The following is a 21880-nucleotide window of genomic DNA, read 5'->3' as shown; positions in this document are numbered from 1 at the left end:
TGCTACTCCTTTGGCGAACAATAAACCTCAGTTTTGGACCCAGGTGGTAATGCGGGTCGCCCCAGACCATCAAGAAAATTGCAGATTTTTGGTGTTGCTTAATTTGCATGATACCATTGTTCTGGGGTTTTCCTGGTTGCAAATCCATAATCCAGTTCTGGATTGGATATCTTTGTCTGTGGTGAGTTGGGGTTGCCGGTGTGCCCTTAGTGATGCTCCTGTTTTCTCCACCTCTCCCCAGTCGCATGATGTTCCTGACTATTTGGCTGACTTTTATGATGTATTTAGTGAGAATGAGTCTGCGTCTTTGCCTCCTCATAGGAGTTATGACTGTGCAATTGAGCTGAACCCGGGGTGTAAATTCCCCAAGGGTCGGCTTTTCAATTTATCTGTACCCGAGCACGAGGCTATGCGATCCTATATTAAGGAGGCATTGGAGAAGGGTCATATTAGACCATCCTCTTCACCCTTAGGTGCTGGGTTTTTTTTCGTGGCTAAACAGGATGGTTCATTAAGGCCTTGTATTGGCTATCGTGCCCTCAACAAAATTACTGTTAAATATCAGTATCCGTTACCCCTTATTTCTGATCTATTCTCCAGAGTTAAAGGTGCTTGCTGGTTTACCAAGCTTGACCTCAGGGGGGGCGTATAATCTTATTCGCATTAAGCATGGGGATGAATGGAAGATGGCGTTCAATACTCCGGAGGGACATTTTGAGTACCTGGTGATGCCTTTTGGGCTCACTAATGCCCCTTCTGTCTTCCAGTGCTTCATGAACGATATATTCCGAGACTTTGTGGATACATTTTTGATTATCTATCTGGATGATATTTTGATCTTCTCCAAGAATTGGGACTCTCATATGGAACATGTTCGGACTGTGTTCCGGATTTTGAGGGAGAATTCCCTGTATGTCAAGGGATCGAAATGCCTTTTTGGGGTGCAGAGGGTTTCATTTTTGGGATTTATTTTGTCTCCGTCAACTATTGAAATGGACCCGGCCAAGGTACAGGCCATTTATGATTGGGTTCAGCCCACTTCTTTGAAGGCCCTCCAGAAGTTTTTGGGTTTCGCTAATTTTTATCGGAAGTTTATAGCTAATTTTTCTGGTATTGCCAAGCCATTGACAGATTTGACTAGGAAGGGTGCTGATGTGCTGAATTGGTCTCCGGAGGCTGTTTCTTCCTTTCAGGAGCTGAAGCGAAGATTCACTTCTGCTCCGGTTTTGCGGCAACCTGATGTCTCCCGTTTCAGGTGGAGGTGGACACTTCTGAGATTGGTGCAGGAGCGGTGTTGTCCCAAAAAGATCCTGTGACATCTAAAATGAATCCTTGTGCTTTCTTTTCTCGAAAGTTCTCCCCATCCGAAAGTAACTATGATGTGGGGAATCGGGAACTGAGGAGTGGAGACATTGGTTGGAGGGAGCCAAACACCAAGTCGTGGTCCTTACTGACCACAAGAATTTGATTTACCTGGAGTCGGCCAAGCGCTTGAATCCTAGACAGGCTAGGTGGGCCTTGTTTTTCACACGTTTTGATTTTGTGGTCTCTTTTCTTCTGGGCACTAAGAATGTCAAGGCAGACGCCCTCTCTAGGAGTTTCCTTGCTGATTCTCCTGTTGTGACTAAGCCTGCTACCATCTTAGGCGAGGGGGTAGTTCTTTCTGCCATCTCGCCCGATTTGAGAAGTGCTCTGGAAGAGTTTCAGGAGGACAAACCTGAGCGTTGTCCCAGTGGAAAGTTGTATGTTCCTGACCAGTGGAGGAAGAGAGTGATGTCTGAAGTTCATTGCTCTGCATTGGCTGGTCATCCAGGTATTTTTGGTACTAGAGATCTGGTGAGTCGGTCTTTTTGGTGGCCCGCCTTGTCTCGTGATGTCAGGAATTTTGTGCAGTCCTGTGGGACTTGCTCCCGGTCTAAACCTTGTTCTCGCTCTAGTGGCTTGTTGATGCCTTTGCACACCGAGTTATTGTGCGCGGGAGAGCGAAAGATGGCAGCGAATATGTACCGGGTGGGCGGTGAGTGCCGGGTCCTCAGCCCTCGGGGACAGTGGGGAGGACTGTGTGCTGCTCGTCCATGCTCCTGTCGGCTGTAAGGGAGTGCGGGCCGCGGTGACCGGCCACAGGCCTCCGTACTGCCTGCTCCCCTCACTGTGAGAGGACCAGAAGCAGTTCGGGTGGAGGCGGGGTGTCCGGCAGTGGTGCTGTCAGTGTCACGTCTCCGATCAGCGATCAGAGCAGCTGTAGCTATGTGTGCATCACAGGTGTGACGGGGAGGAGACCACCTACACCAAGGGAAAGGGGGGACAGGAGCAATGTCATAGCAACCTCACCGCGCCCACACAGTGCCCCAGAAGCAGGGCCTGCCATACAGTACCTTCCCGATGTACTGCCTATCTATAACACTATGCCGCAGACAGTGCCCACTGTGTAGTGTGACATACAGTGCCCATGTCACCAGAGGTCGCATTAACGCCTGTCTGGGCGTCTATGACGCACAGGCAGGCGAAAAAACGCCTTCAGATTAGTACGATACGTCCACGGGACGCATCGTTCTAAGCTACAGTGGCAGCGAGTTGGACCGAGCTGGGGAAAGGGCAGTATCAGATGTTGCGGAGCGACTCACGTCATCGCGGCGCGCCCTCTGTGCTTGTCTCTCAGCGGGTGGTAGCGTGCAGCAGCGGCCGTACGGACACGTGACCCGCGCGACTGACGTCATCGCGGCACTCTCTCTCTGTGCATCTCAGCGTGTGTAGCATCAATTTTAATTCAAACAAATTGCGTACTCCTCCGTGGTGAAAAATACTCCTCAAAAATATTGGGAGGAGTATTTTTACTCCTCTGAAAAATATGTAGCGCGACCTCTGTTTGCCATGTCCCCCCGTACATCCTGCAGTTGCTGTGTCAGGGTGGTCAAAGTCTGCTTACATGAAGAGACTAAGATAGACGTCTTTTAGGGTCGGCTCACCCCCATGTTCTGTCTCCTGGCCCCAAGCTGCAGCCGCCATGTTCCCATCTCCTGCCCCACTCTGTACCTTAGACTCCCCTCCAGAGAGTATATCCTCCTCCTCTGGATCAGATACCGCTCCTGGGTTCATGGCTGCCTCCCCCGCCCCTTCCTATCGTGCAAATTTCTTCAGTTTTGCAGCCGCCTCCATGCGCCTCTGACACTCCTTGTTTGCTCTCACCGCGTCCTCCCTTGCAGCCGCGCCATCTTGGACTCTGCCTCCTTCCCCTGCACCAGTGTCCCGCTGTCTCCTCCGTGTCATCTCTCTCACTCTGCACCCTCCAGGTGCTGTCCTCCGGTGCCCGGGCTCTTCCGACGTTTTTAGTAGTGGCTGTGCAGGATAATCAGGAAGCTTCGGCGGGAGCGCTCTCCTGTGCGTCCGCTCACATAGAAGACCAGGACACGCCCCCTTCTTGAGCCTTTTTACTTGAGGGGTGTTTTTTCTTTAATCTTTCTAGGTTACTTAAGATGTCTAATAGATCACATAATTTATTTTCTCTATTTCTCTTTTCCACTGCCGCCACTTTTATAAAGATCCCTCTAACAAAGGCTTTGAGCCTCCCAAACTGTCTCGTCAGAGGTCGCCCCATTGTCATTGGTGGAGAAGAATTCCTGGAGTTGTGTTGTAACCAAATCTACCGTTTCTTTTTTTAGTGAGCAAATGTTCGTTGAGTTTCCATTTAAAAGATCTCGGGACTAATAAGGCATCCGCAGTGTGTGTAGAGATTGGGGCATGATCAGACCAGGACGCAATACCAATATCAGCAGATTTGCACCTGAGGAGGAGGTTACCATCAGCAAAAAATGATCAATGCGACTGTAAGAGTTGTGCCTGGGGGAAAAGAAAGTATAATCCCTCTCCAAACCATGCGTGTATCTCCATACATCATGAAGACTGAGTTCTTCAATAATGGATCCCATTCCCTTCCTATTTCGCGCTGGCTGGGAACAGTCTGATTGATTCATTGGAAGATTAAACCCCCCCTATTAATTGTAGACTTAGGGTACCCTAATTGTAGCAAAGTCTTTAATTAAATCTGGGAAAAATTTGGTGCATAAACAGAGGCGATCGCAAATTGGACACCATTTGGGGAGCAGTGGAGGATAATAAATCGACCCTCTGCGTCTTCTATTTTATGAAGGCAAAATGAGACCGCGTTTTTAATCAGTATACCCGCACCAGCTCGCTTGTTAATGTGGCAAGCAATTTATCACTGTTTAATCTACGTGTGCCTGGTTCCAGTAGATGAGTTTCTTGGATACAGATCACACCTGCTGGCATTTTGCAGATCTCTTTCCACAGGTGGGATCGGATCCCTTCACATTAAGACATTATTCTAATACTCATATCTTATACATATATGGAAGGATTCACTTGACCAAAGTATGCATAATATAACGAATAGTAGTGTCACTAAGAACAATAAACTGTAGTGTAGAAAAGCCCTGCAAGCAAAAAGGGAAACACATTCTATGACCATGAGAGGGCAGTACGGTACATCCTTAGGTTTGTGTAGGGAAGGCGAATAAGAAAAAAGGAAGAAAGGGTGTAGGGAAGGTGACCTGACAGACGGACTGACTGGTCAGGTTTCAAAGGGGTTTGCACTTGTCAGGCAAGTTGTCAGTTATGACAGAAGGGAAAACAGCTAGGAAAGTGTAGGTGACGTGCAGTACCTGGAATTGACATTAGAGGGCAGGGAGGAGTGTGAGCATAGGACTTGACATCAGTTTAGGAACGTGGTGTGCTGTGAGGCCGTCAGGTGGACGGCAAGAGAATAAACTTGGACCTGTTGCACCCGAAACTTGCCTCTATCTTGTGTCTGTACATCACTGTGCGGTACACAGAGTGACCACCCCCCAGCCCTGTCCAGCTCGACCCTACACTTGGCGTAGTCGACAGGATCAACGCCGCTAATACAATATCTTCTGCGGCAGGCCTGCCTCTGAGGAATAGAATCGGACTTGGACTGCACTGTTTGGATTATAAACACCTGTGGATTACAAATTACCAACCCTTGGATTTCAAAGTGGGAGCGCTGTGGCGTATCTGCGTTGCCAGCAGAGGATCCGGGGCGGTACCAGGTTTGGAGCAAGATGGCGGTGCTGCTTCAGCGCAGAGGAGAGGTCCGGGTGTTTGCAGTCGTTCTGGATGGACTGGGACCCCCTCCTACGTACCCCTGGGGACAGCGATATGTACCAGGAGGCCGACGCTCCCACATACTGGACCCAGGCAGGTGGGTGGAAAGGCCTGCCGTCGCCCCGCCCAGCAGAGGGAGTGGCACCGAGGAAAAGATTGACTGCGGCTGTTTGGCGCCATCCGATTGCTGCCCCCCGGACGGGATGCGACGCTGCGGTTGTCAGGGCATTGGCCGCCTGGAGTGGCGATGGCGGCGGGAGGTCGAGCTTCGCCAGAAGATCTATACCTCAGAGGCACGAGCAGCCAGTCTGATCTCTGGTGGAGGAGCGGAGCCATGGCGGATCCCACGGGAGCGGCCGCCACAGATACCAGCAGAGAGCCTCTCCGCAGAACCTCTGAGTCTGGAGGCCAGCCCCACCGGACGGTGGAGTGAAGAGCGGAGACTGCAGAAGCAGCCGCGGGAAGGTCTGACGGAGACCACGGCGCCGGGGAAGGTAAGAGTTCCCCCGGCTCTACCAGCGGCTCCGCAAGAGGCCCCCACCACTCAGCCGCAGCACGCGGTCTCTTGTGATCCCGAAAGTCTGGCCAAGGAAAACCCCACTGTCTATGCGGAGCTGAGTGGGGTCTCCACTCCCAGGCCCGAGCCACCCCGCCTGGTGACGCCACGCCCGGCGTCGCCGGTGCGGAGCCTGTCCCCAGAAGACGCTGTTGCGTTCCCCCTGCAAGTGGTGACATCCTCCCCGAAACCGGCCGTTACTCCGGTTATGCTGGCGTTGGAACTGGCTGCGGCCCGTTTGTCAGGCCCTGTGGCCCAACCTTTGGAAAACCTGACTGTCCCTATCCGCCACCCGGCCCCAGCGGCTGCTGGGCCGCTGATATCATCAGCCGCCTCTGCCCTGCCATCACCCTCGGCTAAGTCCCGCCCACCGGACTCCAGGGCTTACACCGGACCCTCTGTTTGGGTCGCAGAGGTTATAAAGAAGTAGTAGTACAGGGAGCAGGAAGTGTGGAACCAGCTCCACGCAAAGGGAGAGGCTGGTATTGCGGCTACACGATCTTTGGGACGGTTTGTGTACACGAATATACCCAAGGGGTATGGGTTCATGCGTGATTTCGCTACCGGCCAGAAAGTTTATATCAATGTGGCCTCTATTTGCCACGGCCGGGCTCTACACGAGGGGGACTTGGTGTCCTACTATAAGGAGTACTGCCCCCACGGCTATTATGCGGTAGCTGTGCTCGCCGAACCAGAGGACCTCGAGCCCCCGTAGCAAAGACTCATAGGACACTCCCTAAATCCTGGGAGCTCCACGGCTGTGGGGCCCCTCGCTGCCGGCCACTAGGAAGTGGCTTGAACTTTCGAGGCTTCGTTGCACCGTTGTGTAGATTACAAGGACAGTTTGCGTCCAAGTTAATGAAAAAGTAATATAAAAGTTGAAGTTTTTGTTGTATTAAGCCTGGCAAAGCGGGGATGTAATGAGGGAGGAAGTGTCCATGTTAAAGGAAGGGGGAGAGAAAAAAAAAATCTGTCATGTTTTATTGTGTTATGGTGTGTAATGGTTTTACAGCAATAGAAAAGATTTATAAAAATGGGAACTTGTGTTGTTATAAAGTTGTTTAGGTGTATAATATGCACAAGAAAATGCAACAGGTCCGGGTAAGAGAAGGTCGGGGTGACCAAAGGAAACGTGAGACTGAAGGGGTCTATGAGTTGAGAGGGTCTGGGACACCGAGACGCCGACCATGACTGGTAACTGTTGTGAGTTCATTTTTCCCTTCACCATTGAGGTCTGATGAACTCCCTCCTCTGGTGAAGGAAGGTAGTGAGACTGATTACCAAACACCTGGGCAGCTATATGATAACTGGGTGGCTGGAATTGAGGACTGGATATAAGGCTGCCGACGCCCTTCTTCCTGGCTGGTGATTTTCCTGCTGGATTCTTGGAGACCAGTCTGATTCCTGCGTCTCAAAGCTAAGTTTCTCTGCTCTGCTTTGTACTCTTCAGTTTTCTTTTTGTTTTGCCTTGTTTTTTGGGAGTTCTGCCATCCCCGGCCGGGGGTGAGCTGAATTCCATTTTTGTCTTTGATCTGTTGATCTTTTGCTCTGTCTTCAGAATGTACCTGAGTGCTGATATAGTCTTTTGAAGCCTAGCGACTTCAGGGCCTGTTTTTCCTATCAGTCGGTTGGCTCATTTTGATAGGGTTTTTGCCGATGGCAGACAGCAGCTTTCCTATCCTGTCCTATGTAGTTAGCTTGGGCCCCATCATTTGCTCAACCTATCTTTCTATCTGTGTTAGTGTTTTCATCTTGCTTCACCGTCATTATATGTTGGGGGCTGCCTATTGCATTGGGGTCTGCTCTGGGGCAGTTTAGTTTTTCCCCTTTCTGTCTTTAGGCTATGTAGCTCTCCGGCTGTGATCAAAGGGGTCTAGGGCACCGTAGGAACCCCCCACGGCTACTGCTAGTTGTTGTGGATAGGTTCAGGGGTCTGCAATCCGATAGCTGCCAACCTCTCTGTTTTTTTCTGGACTTAGCTGGTATTTTGTTTTTTCCTCCTTCGGTGACTCATCATAACAGGTAACCAAGAGAAAGACAAAGAGATCGAGGATGTGAAGCAGACAGTAGTCCCAGGTCAGGTCCCTGACACCACGGACACTCCAGAAAGAGGAAGGCGGGCGCTGGCAATGATCTGGTAAGGGAAGATGATTGTCGGGGACGACAATAGACAAAGGAAGGGAGAGTGTAGGGAAGGTGACCTGACGGACGGACTGACTGGTCAGGTTTCAAAGGGGTTTGCACTTGTCAGGCAGGTTGTCAGTTATGACAGAAGGGAAACAGCTAGGAAAGTGTAGGTGACGTGCAGTACCTGGAATTGACATTAGAGAGCAGGGAGGAGTGTGAGCATAGGACTTGACAGCAGCTTAGGCCTAAGAAACCGTTGGTCATGGGGGGCGGAGTTCCAGAGAACCGGGAAAGCTATAAATTTGACAGGAGGGTTCCAGAAGATTCCAGTCCCCAGGGGGAGCTCAAGTGACGAGGAGACTGTGATAGTTGGTGCACTGTGAGGAAAACCTAACCAGGGGACTGAGGAGAAAGGAAGTCAGGGGGGTGGTCCTGACACAAAGTACCGCAGTATAGACGAGGCTCCGGGTGGAGGATACCGTATAAGGAACGACGTTTGATCAGTAAAATTACCATTGGTGTACAGGCCTAAGGCAGCTATGGTGACGGAGCTGCCAGAGCGTCACTAAGCGTAAAGGGACAGAGCGTAAATATACGTCCCTGGCGAAAAGTACGGTATGTTAATGTGTTCTGTAACCGGAGAGCCTTGAAGAGGAACGTGGTGTGCTTTGAGGCCGTCAGGTGGACGGCAAGAGAATCAACTTGGACCTGTTGCACCCGAAACTTGCCTCTATCTTGTGTCTGTACGTCACTGCGCGGTACACAGAGGGACCACCCCCCAGCCCGGTCCAGCTCGACCCTACAAGGGCAAAAAGCAAAAACAGTCATAGGTTGATTAATAGAAGTGAACCTTCTATATTGGGGAAAGATCATAACAATGATCAGTAAGTACAACAAGTGGAGCCCTAATCTCCAGCTCCATATGGCAAGCACACAGATGCCAGTGAAGTGAGTGGGTAATTGTCAGACTGTGTCCCATTCTGGATTCAGCTTCTTCTGAGGGTGTTTGATATTTAGGGATCCCGATGCTCCTGATCCTTCACAGGGGTTATTCCCCATGAGTAGCAATTTCTCTGCCTGGGGTGGGCATAAGGAGATCTGGGGGTGTCTTCTCCTCTATGGATTATCAGCTTTACTGGGAAGCCCCATCTGTATCTTATTCCCTCCTTCATTAGAGCTGAAGTGTCCCAGCTGATAAGTCAGGGAAAATAGAGAGACGGTGTATCTCCTCTGGGACAGCAGGCCTTTGCCTTAGAGCTTGCATAAAGGCTTCTTTAGCGCCCACAAAGTGTATTCTTGCCAAAGCATCTCTTGGGAGACTGGGGTTTAAGGCTTTTGGTTTGGGTACGCTTTGAATGCGATCAACTATTAGTTCATGTGGCTCCAACTCTGGTAGCACTTCCCCCAGGAATATATCAAAGAACTTTAGGCAGATCCCGGTCTGAGATGGACTCTGGGATTCCCCTGATCTTAACCCTTTCATGACTGGAGCTTTTTTCGGTTTTGCGTTTTTGTTTTTCGCTCCACTTCTTTCCAGAGCCATAACTATTTTATTTTTCCATCAATATGGCTGTGTGAGGGCTTGTTTTTTGCGGGATGAGTTGTGCTTTTGAACGACTGCATTGGCATTACCATGTTGTGTAACAGAAAACGGGGAAAAAAATTCCAATTGCAGTGAAATTACAAAAAAAGTGCAATCTCACACATGTTTTTTGTTTGGCTTTTTTGCTAGGTTCACGAAATGCTAAAACTGCCCTGCCATTATGATTCTCCAGGTCATTACGAGTTCATAGACACCAAACATGTCTACGTTCTCTTTTATCTAAGTTGTGAAAAAAATTCCAAAACTTGCTTAAAAGAAAATTGTGCCATTTGCCGAGACCCGTAGCGTCTCCATTTTTCGTGGTCTCGGGTTGGGTAAGGGCTTATTTTTTGTGCCAAGCTGACATTTTTAAGGATTCCATTTTGGTGCAGATACAATCTTTTGAACGCCAGTTATTGCATTTTAATGCAACGTCGCAGCAACCAAAATAACATAATTCTGGCGTTTTGATTTTTTTTCTCACTACGCCATTTAGCGATCAGGGTAATCCTTTTTTTTATTTGATGGATCGGGTGATTCCAAATGCGGCAATAACAAATATGTCTTAGGCCTGTTTCACACTTCCGTTTTTTCAAATCCGTCAAAATCCGTTGGTTTCCGTTAAACAACGGATCCGCCATTTTTTTGCAGGATCCGCTTTTTGTCCCATAGCGGTTACCGCGGATCCGTCAAAAAATCGGATTCGGGTTTTAAAAAACGGATCCGTTGTTATTGTTTTATTTTGAATGGGGCGAAATGGGGGTGATTTGGACTTTTATGTTTTGTTTTTTTAATATTTTTAAAAACTGTTTTGTGTTTTTTTGTTTTTTTTTTGGGGTTTTTTTTTTTACTTTTGGCATGCGTCAATAGCCTCCATGGGAGGCTAGAAGCTGCCACAACTTGATCGGCTCTGCTAAATAGAGACGATGCTCAGATCGTCTGTATGTAGCTGAATTGCAGACTTGCTATGAGCGCCGACCACAGGGTGGCACTCACAGCAATCCGGCATCATCAACCATAGAGGTCTAAAGGAGACCTCTGGTTGTCATGCTGACACACCGGTGACCCGCGATCACGTGACGCAGGTCACCGGTGTGCGCATTTCCGGCCGGATGGCTGGAGGCGCTTCTTAAATGCCACTGTCAGTTTGTCAGCGGCATTTAACTAGTTACTAGCCGCGGTCAGATCGCGATTCCGCCTGCTGCTATTGCAGGCACATGTCAGCTGTTCAAAACAGCTGACATGTCCCGGCTTTGAGGTGGGCTCACTACCGGAGCCCACATGAAAGTGGGGGATACTGACATCAGCGTAACAGTATGTCCGATGTCAGTAAGGGTTAACATAGGTCATGTAGGAACAATCTTCAAGATCCCAGTTCTTATTCCGGACTACAGTCCTCTCCTCCTTTAGGGCTTCATATGCTCATCAATCAGGCTGTTGTGTGATTTAGTGAGCTCAGCCATTTTGGATTTAAGGTGTCCTGTGTGTTCACCCAGGGATGATATTTACCCTTTAAGAACTTCCACCATCACCCTCAGGTCAGCCTGCAGAGATTTCCTGAGAGCGGCCACTAAAGACTCCATTTTTCTTTTAGTAAGCGGTATATCTGCAGATTCTGCTTCCCCTGCGTCTCCCCCTCTCCCTTCAGATAGTACCTGCGAGCTTCTGTGTGAGGAGGCCCTGGACGATGCCATCTTCTCTGCTGCTGCAGCGTGCGGGTCCCTTGGGAAGAAATCCATCACCTTCATAGGTGAGGGACGATTCTGACCTCTGGTTTGCCTGTGTTGTGGCATCTGAGGTGGGGATTTCCTGCTGTTAGCTTGCTTGTGTGCCGTTGTGTGAGCCGCTTTAGCGCTAGAGATCACAGAGCTCCAAGATTATGCTGCTGGTGCCATGAGCTGCCAGGCAAACCCCTTCCCCCTACAAAGGACTTTAAGGTAGCGTTAGACACCTTCCCTCCAAGATGAGTTTGCTTTCCAGTGTCACCACCTGCAGCATATTTATTTCTCTTCAATTATAACCGCACCAGTGAGAGTTGGAACTGCCCAACAGCTGGACAGGAAGCCTAGAGCAGATAAAGACTACCGAGAACTTCATCCTGCAGTGGTTTCCTGGCCTTTAGACATAGAAGCCACCTGGACCATGAAGGCCGTGAAGATAGAACAGTCACCTTCAACAGGGATTACAGTGAAAAGATCGGTCTGACAGGCCTCTGGAATGTAACTGTGGGGCATTTCAACGTCTGGGTCTCCTGCCTCGGGTCGGTGCTGGGCCGGGGCCTTCTCGTGGCTGGGCTGGGCCGGGGCCTCCTCGTGGCTGGGCTGGGCCGGGGCCTCCTCGTGGCTGGGCTGGGTCGGGGCCTCCTCGTGGCTGGGCCGGGTCGGGGCCTCCTCGTGGCTGGGCCGGGTCGGGGCCTCCTCGTGGCTGGGCTGGGCCGGGGCCTCCTCGTGGCTGGGCTGGGCCGGGGCCTCCTCGTGGCTGGGCTGGGTCGGGGCCTCCTCGTGGCTGGGCTGGGCCGGGGCCTCCTCGTGGCTGGGCTGGGCCGGGGCCTCCTCGTGGCTGGGCTGGGCCGGGGCCTCCTCGTGGCTGGGCTGGGTCGGGGCCTCCTCGTGGCTGGGCTGGGCCGGGGCCTCCTCGTGGCTGGGCTGGGCCGGGGCCTCCTCGTGGCTGGGCTGGGCCGGGGCGTCCTCCTGGCTGGGCTGGGCCGGGGCGTCCTCGTGGCTGGGCCGGGGCCTCTTCGTGGCTGGGCCGGGGCCTCCTCGTGGCTGGGCCGGGGCCGCCTCGTGGTTGGGCTGGGCCGGGGCTGCCTCGGGGCGGGACCGCCTACTGGCTTATGGCCAGGAAGTAAGTCTTGAGAACTCCTAATGGGGCAGAGGTTCACATTCCAGCAGTCTCCACAGTCTGTATTCCGGAGGTGGACAGACTGGGCGCTCCTTCTGGAGGCTTTTAAGCCTGCTTTCTTTTTGCTGTGATGTTCCCAATGTGGACCTATTCATAACTTACGTCATCCACACGTTCTCTACATATGTTGCCGGCTCCTGAGACCCGAGGGCTTTTTAGTGGATGCATACCATGGTCTCTGTAGGTCATGGTGGAGGGCATTCTTGTTATTCTGGTAGATCTGGTGTAATGTACTGTAGATATGTTTCTGGAACCTTTTAGAAGGTCCCTTTGTCACAGCTGCATCCCCCCCTCCTCCTTATCAGCTCTGAGCTTGCTGGTAGCATGAAACCGTCCACTTCCTCTCGAAGTCCCTCCATCCCCCCTCCATGCAGCAGCTAAGTGGAAAAGATGTTCCTTTGTTTAAAGCCAGGGGCTTGAATGCAGCTATGGGAAGTATTAAAACAATTCATATCGCGGAATCCATACACAGCAGAGATATAATAAACATATCACCGTGTAGGCAATGAAGCCAGCTGTCTAAACCCCTAAGTTTCACGATTCTCTGACTTCTAGAAATTGAGATGTGGATTGCTCCCAAATGGAGTGTCCTATCTAGTGCATTCTTGATGTTTTCTTGTTGGATTCGTTACACTGGGAAACATGATACCTTTGGTAAGTTCATACGAGCTTCACCCATTAAGATATGGTTATCATAACTTTTTTACTTAAGTTGTAACTGAGAGAGTAAGGGGGTTGGACCTCCCCAGACCGCCCATTTCGGGAGGTTGCAGACCCTAGACTATAGGTATTCCCTAGCAAATTCCAGTCAGTTGGAGCTACAGAGTCCGTGCTGACAAGAACCCCCAGATGAGTGGAGACGTGTGGCTCCGCCTTCTCCCTCCACATGGTCTACCTGGTATCGACTGAACACATGTGAGTGTTACTTTGTCTTTTAATCCCTTTGTTTTATATTTATATTGTACATATTTAATGTCTCAACTTTATAGCAACTTTTATCTGTATAATCACTGCCCTTTTGGGAATAAATGATAAAATTCTATTAGTTTGCCTCCATGCTCTAAGAAACGAACTATGCGCCTTTTTTAGATAATCGCTACTAATTTGGGGTTTGTCACGGACCCTCCTAATTAACTCTGAGAAGCGTGGCTGGTGGCAGCGTGGTGTGCACGGCTGGCTCGGCTAGCTGACAGTACAGACGGGTCTTACATGCTGAATGAGGGGCTGTGGCCACAGCATTGGTAATTCCCTTACTGCATTAGTCTAGTGGCCCGTGCACAACAAGCAGCCCGTCCGGCGACTAATTATCCTAGGTGCAGTTCCCTGACTGACCTGAGGGTAAGGGGGGCGTCGGAGGGCTGCGAGTTCCAAAGTAGAACTGCGAAAGTGGGATAGACATAAATCCCTGCAGTTCTTGGAAGGTTGTTAGCAGTGGTGGGGCATCCAAAATACCCCCCTGCGTTAAATTGTTAGAGCAAGATTAGCTTGCTGCATTTTTGTCACGTGGTATCGGTGGTGGGATAACTAAGATAAGCCCCCACTGTGCCTGTGATAGCCGTGTGGCGGCAGTGCGTCACGTCCCTCCGTCCGCTGACCTGCTGGTGCCAGTGGTGGGATCGTGACGTTTTGGTGGCACAGGGTCCGCCGTTCGTCACAATTCGGTGGCAGCGGCGTGCCTCCTGCTTGCCGTATCATCACATCTGGTCTGAACTCGCCTAAAGTAATTTTACCTCATTCAGTGGTCACAGGTGTTTCATGGTCTCTCCCGACCTCCTTTCCCAAGGTCTTCTATTCCACCAACCTAAGCTGTACTTAATGGTGGAGCTGTTGTATCCAAATTTCAAAAATCTGTGTGTCAGGAGGACCCTTTGGTCTGCTCTGCTAATGCTGCTATGTATCAAGAGGACCTCGTGGTCTGCTCTGCTGTTGCTGCTATGTATCAGGAGGACCCCGTGGTCTGCTCTGCTGTTGCTGCTATGTATCAGGAGACCCCCATGGTCTGCTCTCCTGATGCTGTTATGTATCAGGAGGACCCCTTGGTCTGCTCTGCTGATGCTGCTATGTATTAAGAGGACCCCATGGTCTGCTCTGCTGTTGCTGCTATGTATCAGGAGGACCCCATGGTCTGCTCTGCTGATGCTGCTATGTATCAGGAGACCCCCCCATGGTCTGCTCTGCTGATGCTGCTATGTATCAGTAGAACCCCATGGTCTGCTCTGCTGATGCTGCTATGTATCAGGAGGACCCCATGGTCTGCTCTGCTGATGCTGCTATGTAATAGGGGACCCCCCATGGTCTGCTCTGCTGATGCTGCTATTTATCAGTAGAACCCCATGGTCTGCTCTGCTGATGCTGCTATGTATCAGGAGACCCCCCCATCGTCTACTCTGCTGATGCTGCTATGTATCAGGAGACCCCCCCCCATGGTCTGCTCTGCTGATGCTGCTATGTATCAGGAGACCCCCCCATGGTCTGCTCTGCTGATGCTGCTATGTATCAGGAGACCCCCCCCATCGTCTGCTCTGCTGATGCTGCTATGTATCAGGAGACCCCCCCATGGTCTGCTCTGCTGATGCTGCTATGTATCTGGAGACCCCCCCATGGTCTGCTCTGCTGATGCTGCTATGTATCTGGAGACCCCCCCCCCATGGTCTGCTCTGCTGATGCTGCTATGTATCAGGAGACCCCCCATGGTCTGCTCTGCTGATGCTGCTATGTATCAGTAGAACCCCATGGTCTGCACTGCTGATGCTGCTATTTATCAGGAGACCCCCATGGTCTGCTCTGCTGATGCTGCTATGTATCAGTAGAACCCCATGGTCTGCTCTGCTGATGCTGCTATTTATCAGGAGACCCCCATGGTCTGCTCTGCTGATGCTGCTATTTATCAGGAGACCCCCATGGTCTGCTCTGCTGATGCTGCTATTTATCAGGAGACCCCCATGGTCTGCTCTCCTGATGCTGCTATTTATCAGGAGACCCCCATGGTCTGCTCTCCTGATGCTGCTATGTATCAGTAGAACCCCATGGTCTGCTCTACTTTTGCTGCTATGTATTAAGAGGACCCCATGGTCTGCTCTGCTGTTGCTGCTATGTATCAGGAGGGGCCCATGGTCTGCTCTGCTGATGCTGCTATGTATCAGGAGGAGCCCATGGTTTGCTCTTCTGGGGCTGCTGTGTCCCTCAATGTATGTGTTTCTGTGGCCTTCCTAGTAATCTTACTTCACGGTCACCCTTGTATGCACCTCGGGCCCCTTGTTTTCTAGTATTTTACTGATTATGAATGTGCTTTGTGTCCTCAGGAGAATGGTGTGCAGTTTTTATATGCTGAGAGTTCAGCAAAGCCAAGTGGCAATATCATGGACAAGTGGATTCTCTCCTTCACGCAATCCCTCATCTGTTTCTTCAAGGCTGAGATGACAGGTGCCTGGATGGGGTTGGAGCCTTGGTTGTGAATTTTCTGTTGACCTGGGGACTCATCACTCCGCTCTTCTCTTCAGCTTACAGACTTTACACCGTGGTTCCCAGGCTCGTGCGCTTTGTGGATATGCTAACCAACTGGTATGTACGGATGAACCGGCGACGGCTGAAGGTGAGAGCTCGCTGCGCGCACCCTGTCCCCTCTCCCCACACCCTGTCCTCTCGCCCCCCCCCAATCTCTGCTCTGTTCCAGGGTGAGAGTGGCACAGACGACTGTCTGATGGCTTTGGAGACCTTGTTCAGCGTCCTATTCTCCATGTGCAGGCTGATGGTAAGATGTCACCCGGGGATCTGTATCTATTAACATCAGAGCTAAATCCTATTCTAAAGTTCAGGAAGATGTGTGGACGTCTTCCCAGTGTACTGAAGAGTTTGACTTTGGTTCAGACTCTGCCACCATACCTGGTGACTACCATAAATGACTGCTTCTGTTATCTCCTCAGGCACCATTCACCCCATTCATTACAGAAATGATGTATCAGAAACTGAAGCTACTGCTTGACCCGACATCTGTCCAAGAAAAGGACTCGCAGAGCATCCATTACCTTATGCTTCCTTCTGTTCGGTAATCCAATTTCTCACCTCCCGTCTTCTCATGCCCTTGTTCTGTGGCTACTCCTGGTTGCACGATTTTTTCTGGTAGTTGATGATGCAGATTTCTTCCATTACATTGAGGGGCTCAGTACCGTTAGTTATAGCGGTGAACAGTAAAGTGTTTGCCCTCTTACTATCTATTCCCAACCTGCAGGCACTGAGCTCATCGGTTGTAGATTGGTGTCTGTCGGAGGCAGACATACCGTCTTGGCAGTACTTCTTATGTTACAGTGATTACTCAGCCTGGTGACCCCGTCCTGTTACCCTACATGAAGGGAGAAGTGTGCAGCACAACATTAATGCTGCCAACCTTCCCACAGGTGGACGACCCTCTAGTCTATGCTAAGAAAGCTGCAAATAGCATGTAATGATCAGCCAATGACGGGCTCCCTCCCGGGGGGCGGGTGTCGACGGGCTCCCTCTGGGGGGGGGGGCGGGGGTGTCGACGGGCTCCCTCAGGGGGGGTGGGGGTGTCGACGGGTTGTCTACCGGGGGGGGGGGTGTCGACGGGCTCCCTCCACCCAGGATCTATTATCCTGTAGGAGTCTCCTTGGGAGCTGTTGTTTTTTTTTCTTTTCAGAAAAGGCTTAGATGCCTTCGTAGAAGAGAATGACATAAAATCTGATGTAAATGTGTAAAGTTCTTTTGAATGTTTGCCCAGTTGATGAATAATATGAGTCAGGAGGGATGTCTTCTGGGTTGGATCTTGCATTCTGATTGTCCATGTGCCCCATCCCCGATATCATTTTCCATCGCTTGGTTGAACTTGATGGAAGATTTGTCATTTTCCAACCGTCTGACTATGTAACCGACATCCTGTGCCCCCAATGGGCGGTATGAGGAGCCAATTGTATTCTTGCTTGTGATTCAGTGGGGACTTGATTGATAAGAAGATTGAGAACGCAGTGTCTCGGATGCAGTCTGTAATTGAACTGGGCCGGGTGATTCGGGACCGGAGGACCTTGCCTATAAAGGTAGGTTCATCAAACGGCAGTGCAGGATCGAGAGCTGTGCCGCAGCCGACATCTTGTCTTCTCTCCTTTAGTATCCATTGAAAGAAGTGGTTGTGATTCATCAGGATATGGAGGCCCTTGCAGACATCAAATCACTGGAGAAATACATTCTTGAGGTGAGGCTGAGTATTGACTCCCATCTTCAGTATTTCCTCCTTCCTAATCTAAGAATTAGTGGCAGGTCTCTCATGAATTTGGTGCTATTATCCATGAGATGTGCCGGTGGCCTCCTCCATATTGTAGATAGCAGACACTTTTCATTTGGTTGGTTGCAGGAACTGAATGTCCGGAAAGTTACAGTTTCCATAGATAAAACCAAATACGGGATTCGTATGAGGGCAGAGCCCGATCACATGGTGCTTGGGAAACGCTTGAAGGGGGCTTTCAAATCTATTATGGCTGCCATTAAAGAGCTAAAGAGTGAGCAACTGGAAGAGTTTCAGAAAGCAGGTGGGTGCCTGATGACAGGATGTCCGGGTGGGCGCCGGGCGATAGAATGTTCGGGTGGTCAGTCTGGTTTGGTCTTCATGCAGCGAATGCTTGTAAATAGCATATGTTGTTTCTGCACAGGCTCCATGATGGTGGAAGGACACGAGTTGCATGGGGAGGACGTCCGCCTGCTCTACACTTTTGAGCAGAGTACCAGCGGAAACAGCGCTCAGTTTGAGGCTCATTCTGATGCCCAGGTTTGTCGTACAGAGTAGTGATGGCGGAGGCTGACTGGTATATCCGACACTAGAGCATCGCCTCTGGGCAAATCAAACCGGAAACGGCAGAGAAGTGTCCGGAATATTCCAGATCGTATGTGTGAGGCTCCGTGTGATTCTTCCACAGGTCTTGGTTTTATTAGATGTCAGTCCGGACCAGGCTATGGTGGATGAAGGTGTCGCCAGAGAAGTTATTAATCGCATACAGAAGTTACGGAAAAAGGTGAGTACTCCCAGCAGGCTGTCAGAATGGAGAAAGATTACGGCACTCCTGTATAATTCTTCACAAGCAGGATCCAGTCCCCTTCAATGACACGTAAGAAAACTGGACACTCCAAGTAGATGAGATCAAATGATTTAATATGCAATCAAACAGTAAAGGTTCCCAAACGTTTGAGTTACATTAGACCTTCCTCAGGGGACTATTGCCCAATTGAAAAGATCTCAGATTGCTTTTTATCCAGGGCTGCGGAGTCGGTGTCGTGGAGTCAGTTAATGTTTTCAATGGCAAAAGCAGATTAGAAATCTGCTCTATCTATCCATTTATCCATATCTGTCTATCCATATCTTATCTCTACCAAAAAGGATGAAAGCCAAGTAGCACACAGACTAAAGGCCCTTTTACATTTAGCGATGCACCAGCGATCCGACCAGCGATATGACGCGGTCAGGATCGCTGATGCATCGCTAAATGATCGCTAGTGGGCTTTCATACAGAAAGATCTCACAGCGATGCAGCAGCGACGCAGCGCACGATACTCACCTTTCACACACAGCGATCCTGACGTCCTCCCGCCCGCGTCCAGCGTCGCTCGTCGTCACAGCAGGAAGTCTCAGCAGGAAGCGCCCGACGAGAAATGGAGCCGGACAATCTCGCGCGATCAGCGATGGACAGCGGGGGAGCCGGTCGTTGGTAAGTATCACACATAGCGATATCGCTAGCAATATCGCTATAACGTCACAAAACCAGTGAGGTTTAAGCGATATTGCTAGCGATATCGCTTAGTGTAAAACCCCCTTAACACTCCGTTTTTTTTAGCATCAGTCAGGAACACCTCATAGCTGCCCAAAAGGACGCCCAGGACAGGCATTGGTTGTCTTCAGTAACACATCAACATCAATTGATAGTTGGAATAAATAGACTGCATTCATCACCACATCTTCTTAAGGTGCAGGCTTTATTTTCAAGTGTAGGGGTGTGCAGTATGTGGTTCTGCAGCAGCTGAGGTGTGCAGTATGAGGTTCTGCGGAACAGTATGAGATTCTGCCCCCCCTAGGTTTGATCCTGGCTACGCCCGAACCATCATAAGTGTATGAAAGAGACGCAGCCGGCAATATAACTGTTTTACCCTTAGGTGCACATTCATGGAAAATAAGCTAATCCACATAGCAAAAAATAGCAGAAAAATAACGGCACTCACCGGGTAGTGTAGTCACGGAAGGCTTTATTATAGAATCATAGAATCGTAGAGTTGGAAGGGACCTCCTGGGCCATCTGGTCCAACCCCCTGCTCAAAGCAGGATTCGCTAAATCATCCCAGTCAGATGTCTGTTCAGCCTCTGTTTGAAGACTTCCATTGAAGGAGAACTCACCACTTCTCGTGGCAGCCTGTTCCACTCATTGATCACTCTAACTGTCAAAAAGTTTTTTCTAATATCTAATCTGTGTCTCCTCCCATTCAGTTTCATCCCATTGCTTCTAGTCTTTCCTTGTGCAAATGAGAATAAAGTTGATCCTTCTACAATGTGACAGCCCTTTAGATATTTGTAGACAGCTAGTAAGTCTCCTCTCAGTCTTCTCTTTTGCAAACTAAACATTCCCAAATCCTGCAACCTTTCCTCATAAGACAGGGTTTGCAGACCGGTCACCATTCTGGTCGCTCTTTTCTGAACTTGCTCCAGTTTGTTGATGTCTTTTTTAAAATGTGGTGCCCAAAACTGGACACAATATTCCAGATGAGGTCTGACCAAAGAGGAGTAGAGGGAATGACTTCACGTGATCTAGACCGTATGCTTCTGTTAATACATCCTAGAATTGCATTTGCCTTTTTTGCTGCTGCATCACACTGTTGACTCATATTCAGTCTGTGATCTATTAGTATACCCAAGTCTTTTTCACATGTGCTGTCACTTGGCCCTATTCCTCCCATTCTGTATATGCTTTTTTCATTTTTATTGCCCAGATGTAGTACTTTGCATTTCTCCCTGTTAAAAACCATTCTGTTAGTTGCTGCCCACTTCTCCAGTTTATTTATATCTTTTTGAATCCTCTCTCTCTCTTCTCTAGTATTAGCTATCCCTCCTAGCTTTGTGTCATCAGCAAATTTAATCAGTTTACCCTCAATTCCTTCATCTAAATCGTTGATAAAGATGTTGAACAATACAGGGCCCAGGACAGAGCCCTGTGGTACCCCACTTGAGACATTCTTCCAACTGGATGTGCAGCCATTTACGACCACTCTTTGGGTCTGATCACTAAGCCAGTTATGAATCCACCTAACAGTTGCCTTGTCCATTCCATACTTAGCCATTTTTTCAATAAGGAAGCATATCAGCGGGAGAACGGGTGCAAACTATGAATTACCACATGTGGAATTATATAATTAACAAAAAAGTGTGAAACGTATATATGATGTAACCTGTGGAAGCGCCTTTACAGCATGAAGCGATCATCGTTGCTATCTCCTTTTTTGATGCCTTCAGAGTGAATCTACAATTTTCATAGTCATGAAAATAAAGAAAACTCTGTGAATGAGAAGTTGTGTCCAAACTTTTGGCCTGTACTGTATATATGTAATCGATATTACATAGTGTATTCAGTTTTTGTATTCCTATAAATATATATATTCTGTTCTATCAAAATATCTTGATTATTGGATCAAAGAAATGATTTAATGTCTGATGTTCACATTGTACTAGAATAAATTTTTCACTTAAATATAAGCAATATGTGTGGGAGTCGGAGTCAGGGAGTCGGTGTAAGGGAAATTGAGGAGTCGGAGTCGCAGGTTTGGCTTACCGACTCCACAGCCCTGGTTTTATCGCCTGGGTCAGCTGGGCTGCACTAACACGGGGTCCACCGCGTCTGTTTGAACCGCTCTTCCTAGCTGACCCAGGAGATAAAACACAATCTAAGATCTTTTCAGTTGGACAATAGGACCCTGAGGAAGGTCTAATGTAACTGAAACGTTTGGGAACCTTTATTGTTTGATTGCATATTAAATCATTTATTTAATCTCATCTACTCTGAGTGCCCAGGTTTTTTTACCTGTCCGTGTAAGAGTCCTTGCTCCTGGTCTGATGAGCCTCAGGAGTCCTCCAGTCCTGGCAAATTATCAGGTCATTGGTGTTGGCGGCCGAGGCCTGATGTGCCACTATTGTGGATGCAGCCTGGCAGGAGAGGATGACTAGCAGGAAGGTGAACAGTGATTGGCCAGATTGTGTTGTGACCAGTAATGGTATCTTGATGTGTTAGATCACAAGAGACGAGCGCTCCGACACACTCTTGAGGGTAATGCTCATGCTTTTGCTTTCAAATTCCCCAGGGAAACTTGGTTCCCACTGATGAGATAAGCATCTACTACCAGGTTCAGCCGCAGGGAGGCTACCTGCACTCCGTCATCCAGGGACACACAGATTTTATTTTGGCCACTGTTAAGTCTCCTCTTCTTCCATATCCGGTATCCCCCTCATCCAGTGTTATAATAAAGGAGATAACGCAGGTAAGTGGAGTGTTGCGCTGCCGACACCATCCTGTCCACATGTTCCTCCCAATTTG

General features: G+C 49.6%; 1 protein-coding gene across 1 annotated transcript in view; it reads left to right on the top strand.

Moving 5' to 3' along the window:
- The window catches only part of IARS1 (isoleucyl-tRNA synthetase 1), a 237217-nt gene that overhangs the window by 194688 nt on the left and 20649 nt on the right, over window positions 1–21880 (top strand). The window contains exons 20-29 of the mRNA XM_073562980.1: window positions 15611–15731; window positions 15809–15900; window positions 15982–16059; window positions 16232–16353; window positions 17254–17356; window positions 17428–17511; window positions 17671–17845; window positions 17966–18081; window positions 18230–18325; window positions 21648–21824. Coding sequence (XP_073419081.1) covers window positions 15611–15731; window positions 15809–15900; window positions 15982–16059; window positions 16232–16353; window positions 17254–17356; window positions 17428–17511; window positions 17671–17845; window positions 17966–18081; window positions 18230–18325; window positions 21648–21824 — 1164 coding nt within the window. The remainder of the gene's footprint in view (window positions 1–15610; window positions 15732–15808; window positions 15901–15981; window positions 16060–16231; window positions 16354–17253; window positions 17357–17427; window positions 17512–17670; window positions 17846–17965; window positions 18082–18229; window positions 18326–21647; window positions 21825–21880) is intronic.

This window comes from Dendrobates tinctorius, unplaced genomic scaffold, assembly GCF_039654945.1.
Source record: "Dendrobates tinctorius isolate UK_male_01 unplaced genomic scaffold, ASM3965494v1 ptg000375l, whole genome shotgun sequence".
NCBI classification, from domain to species: domain Eukaryota; kingdom Metazoa; phylum Chordata; class Amphibia; order Anura; family Dendrobatidae; genus Dendrobates; species Dendrobates tinctorius.
The sequence above is the reverse complement of the archived record's forward strand: the minus strand, read 5'-3'. Positions and strand labels throughout refer to the sequence as shown.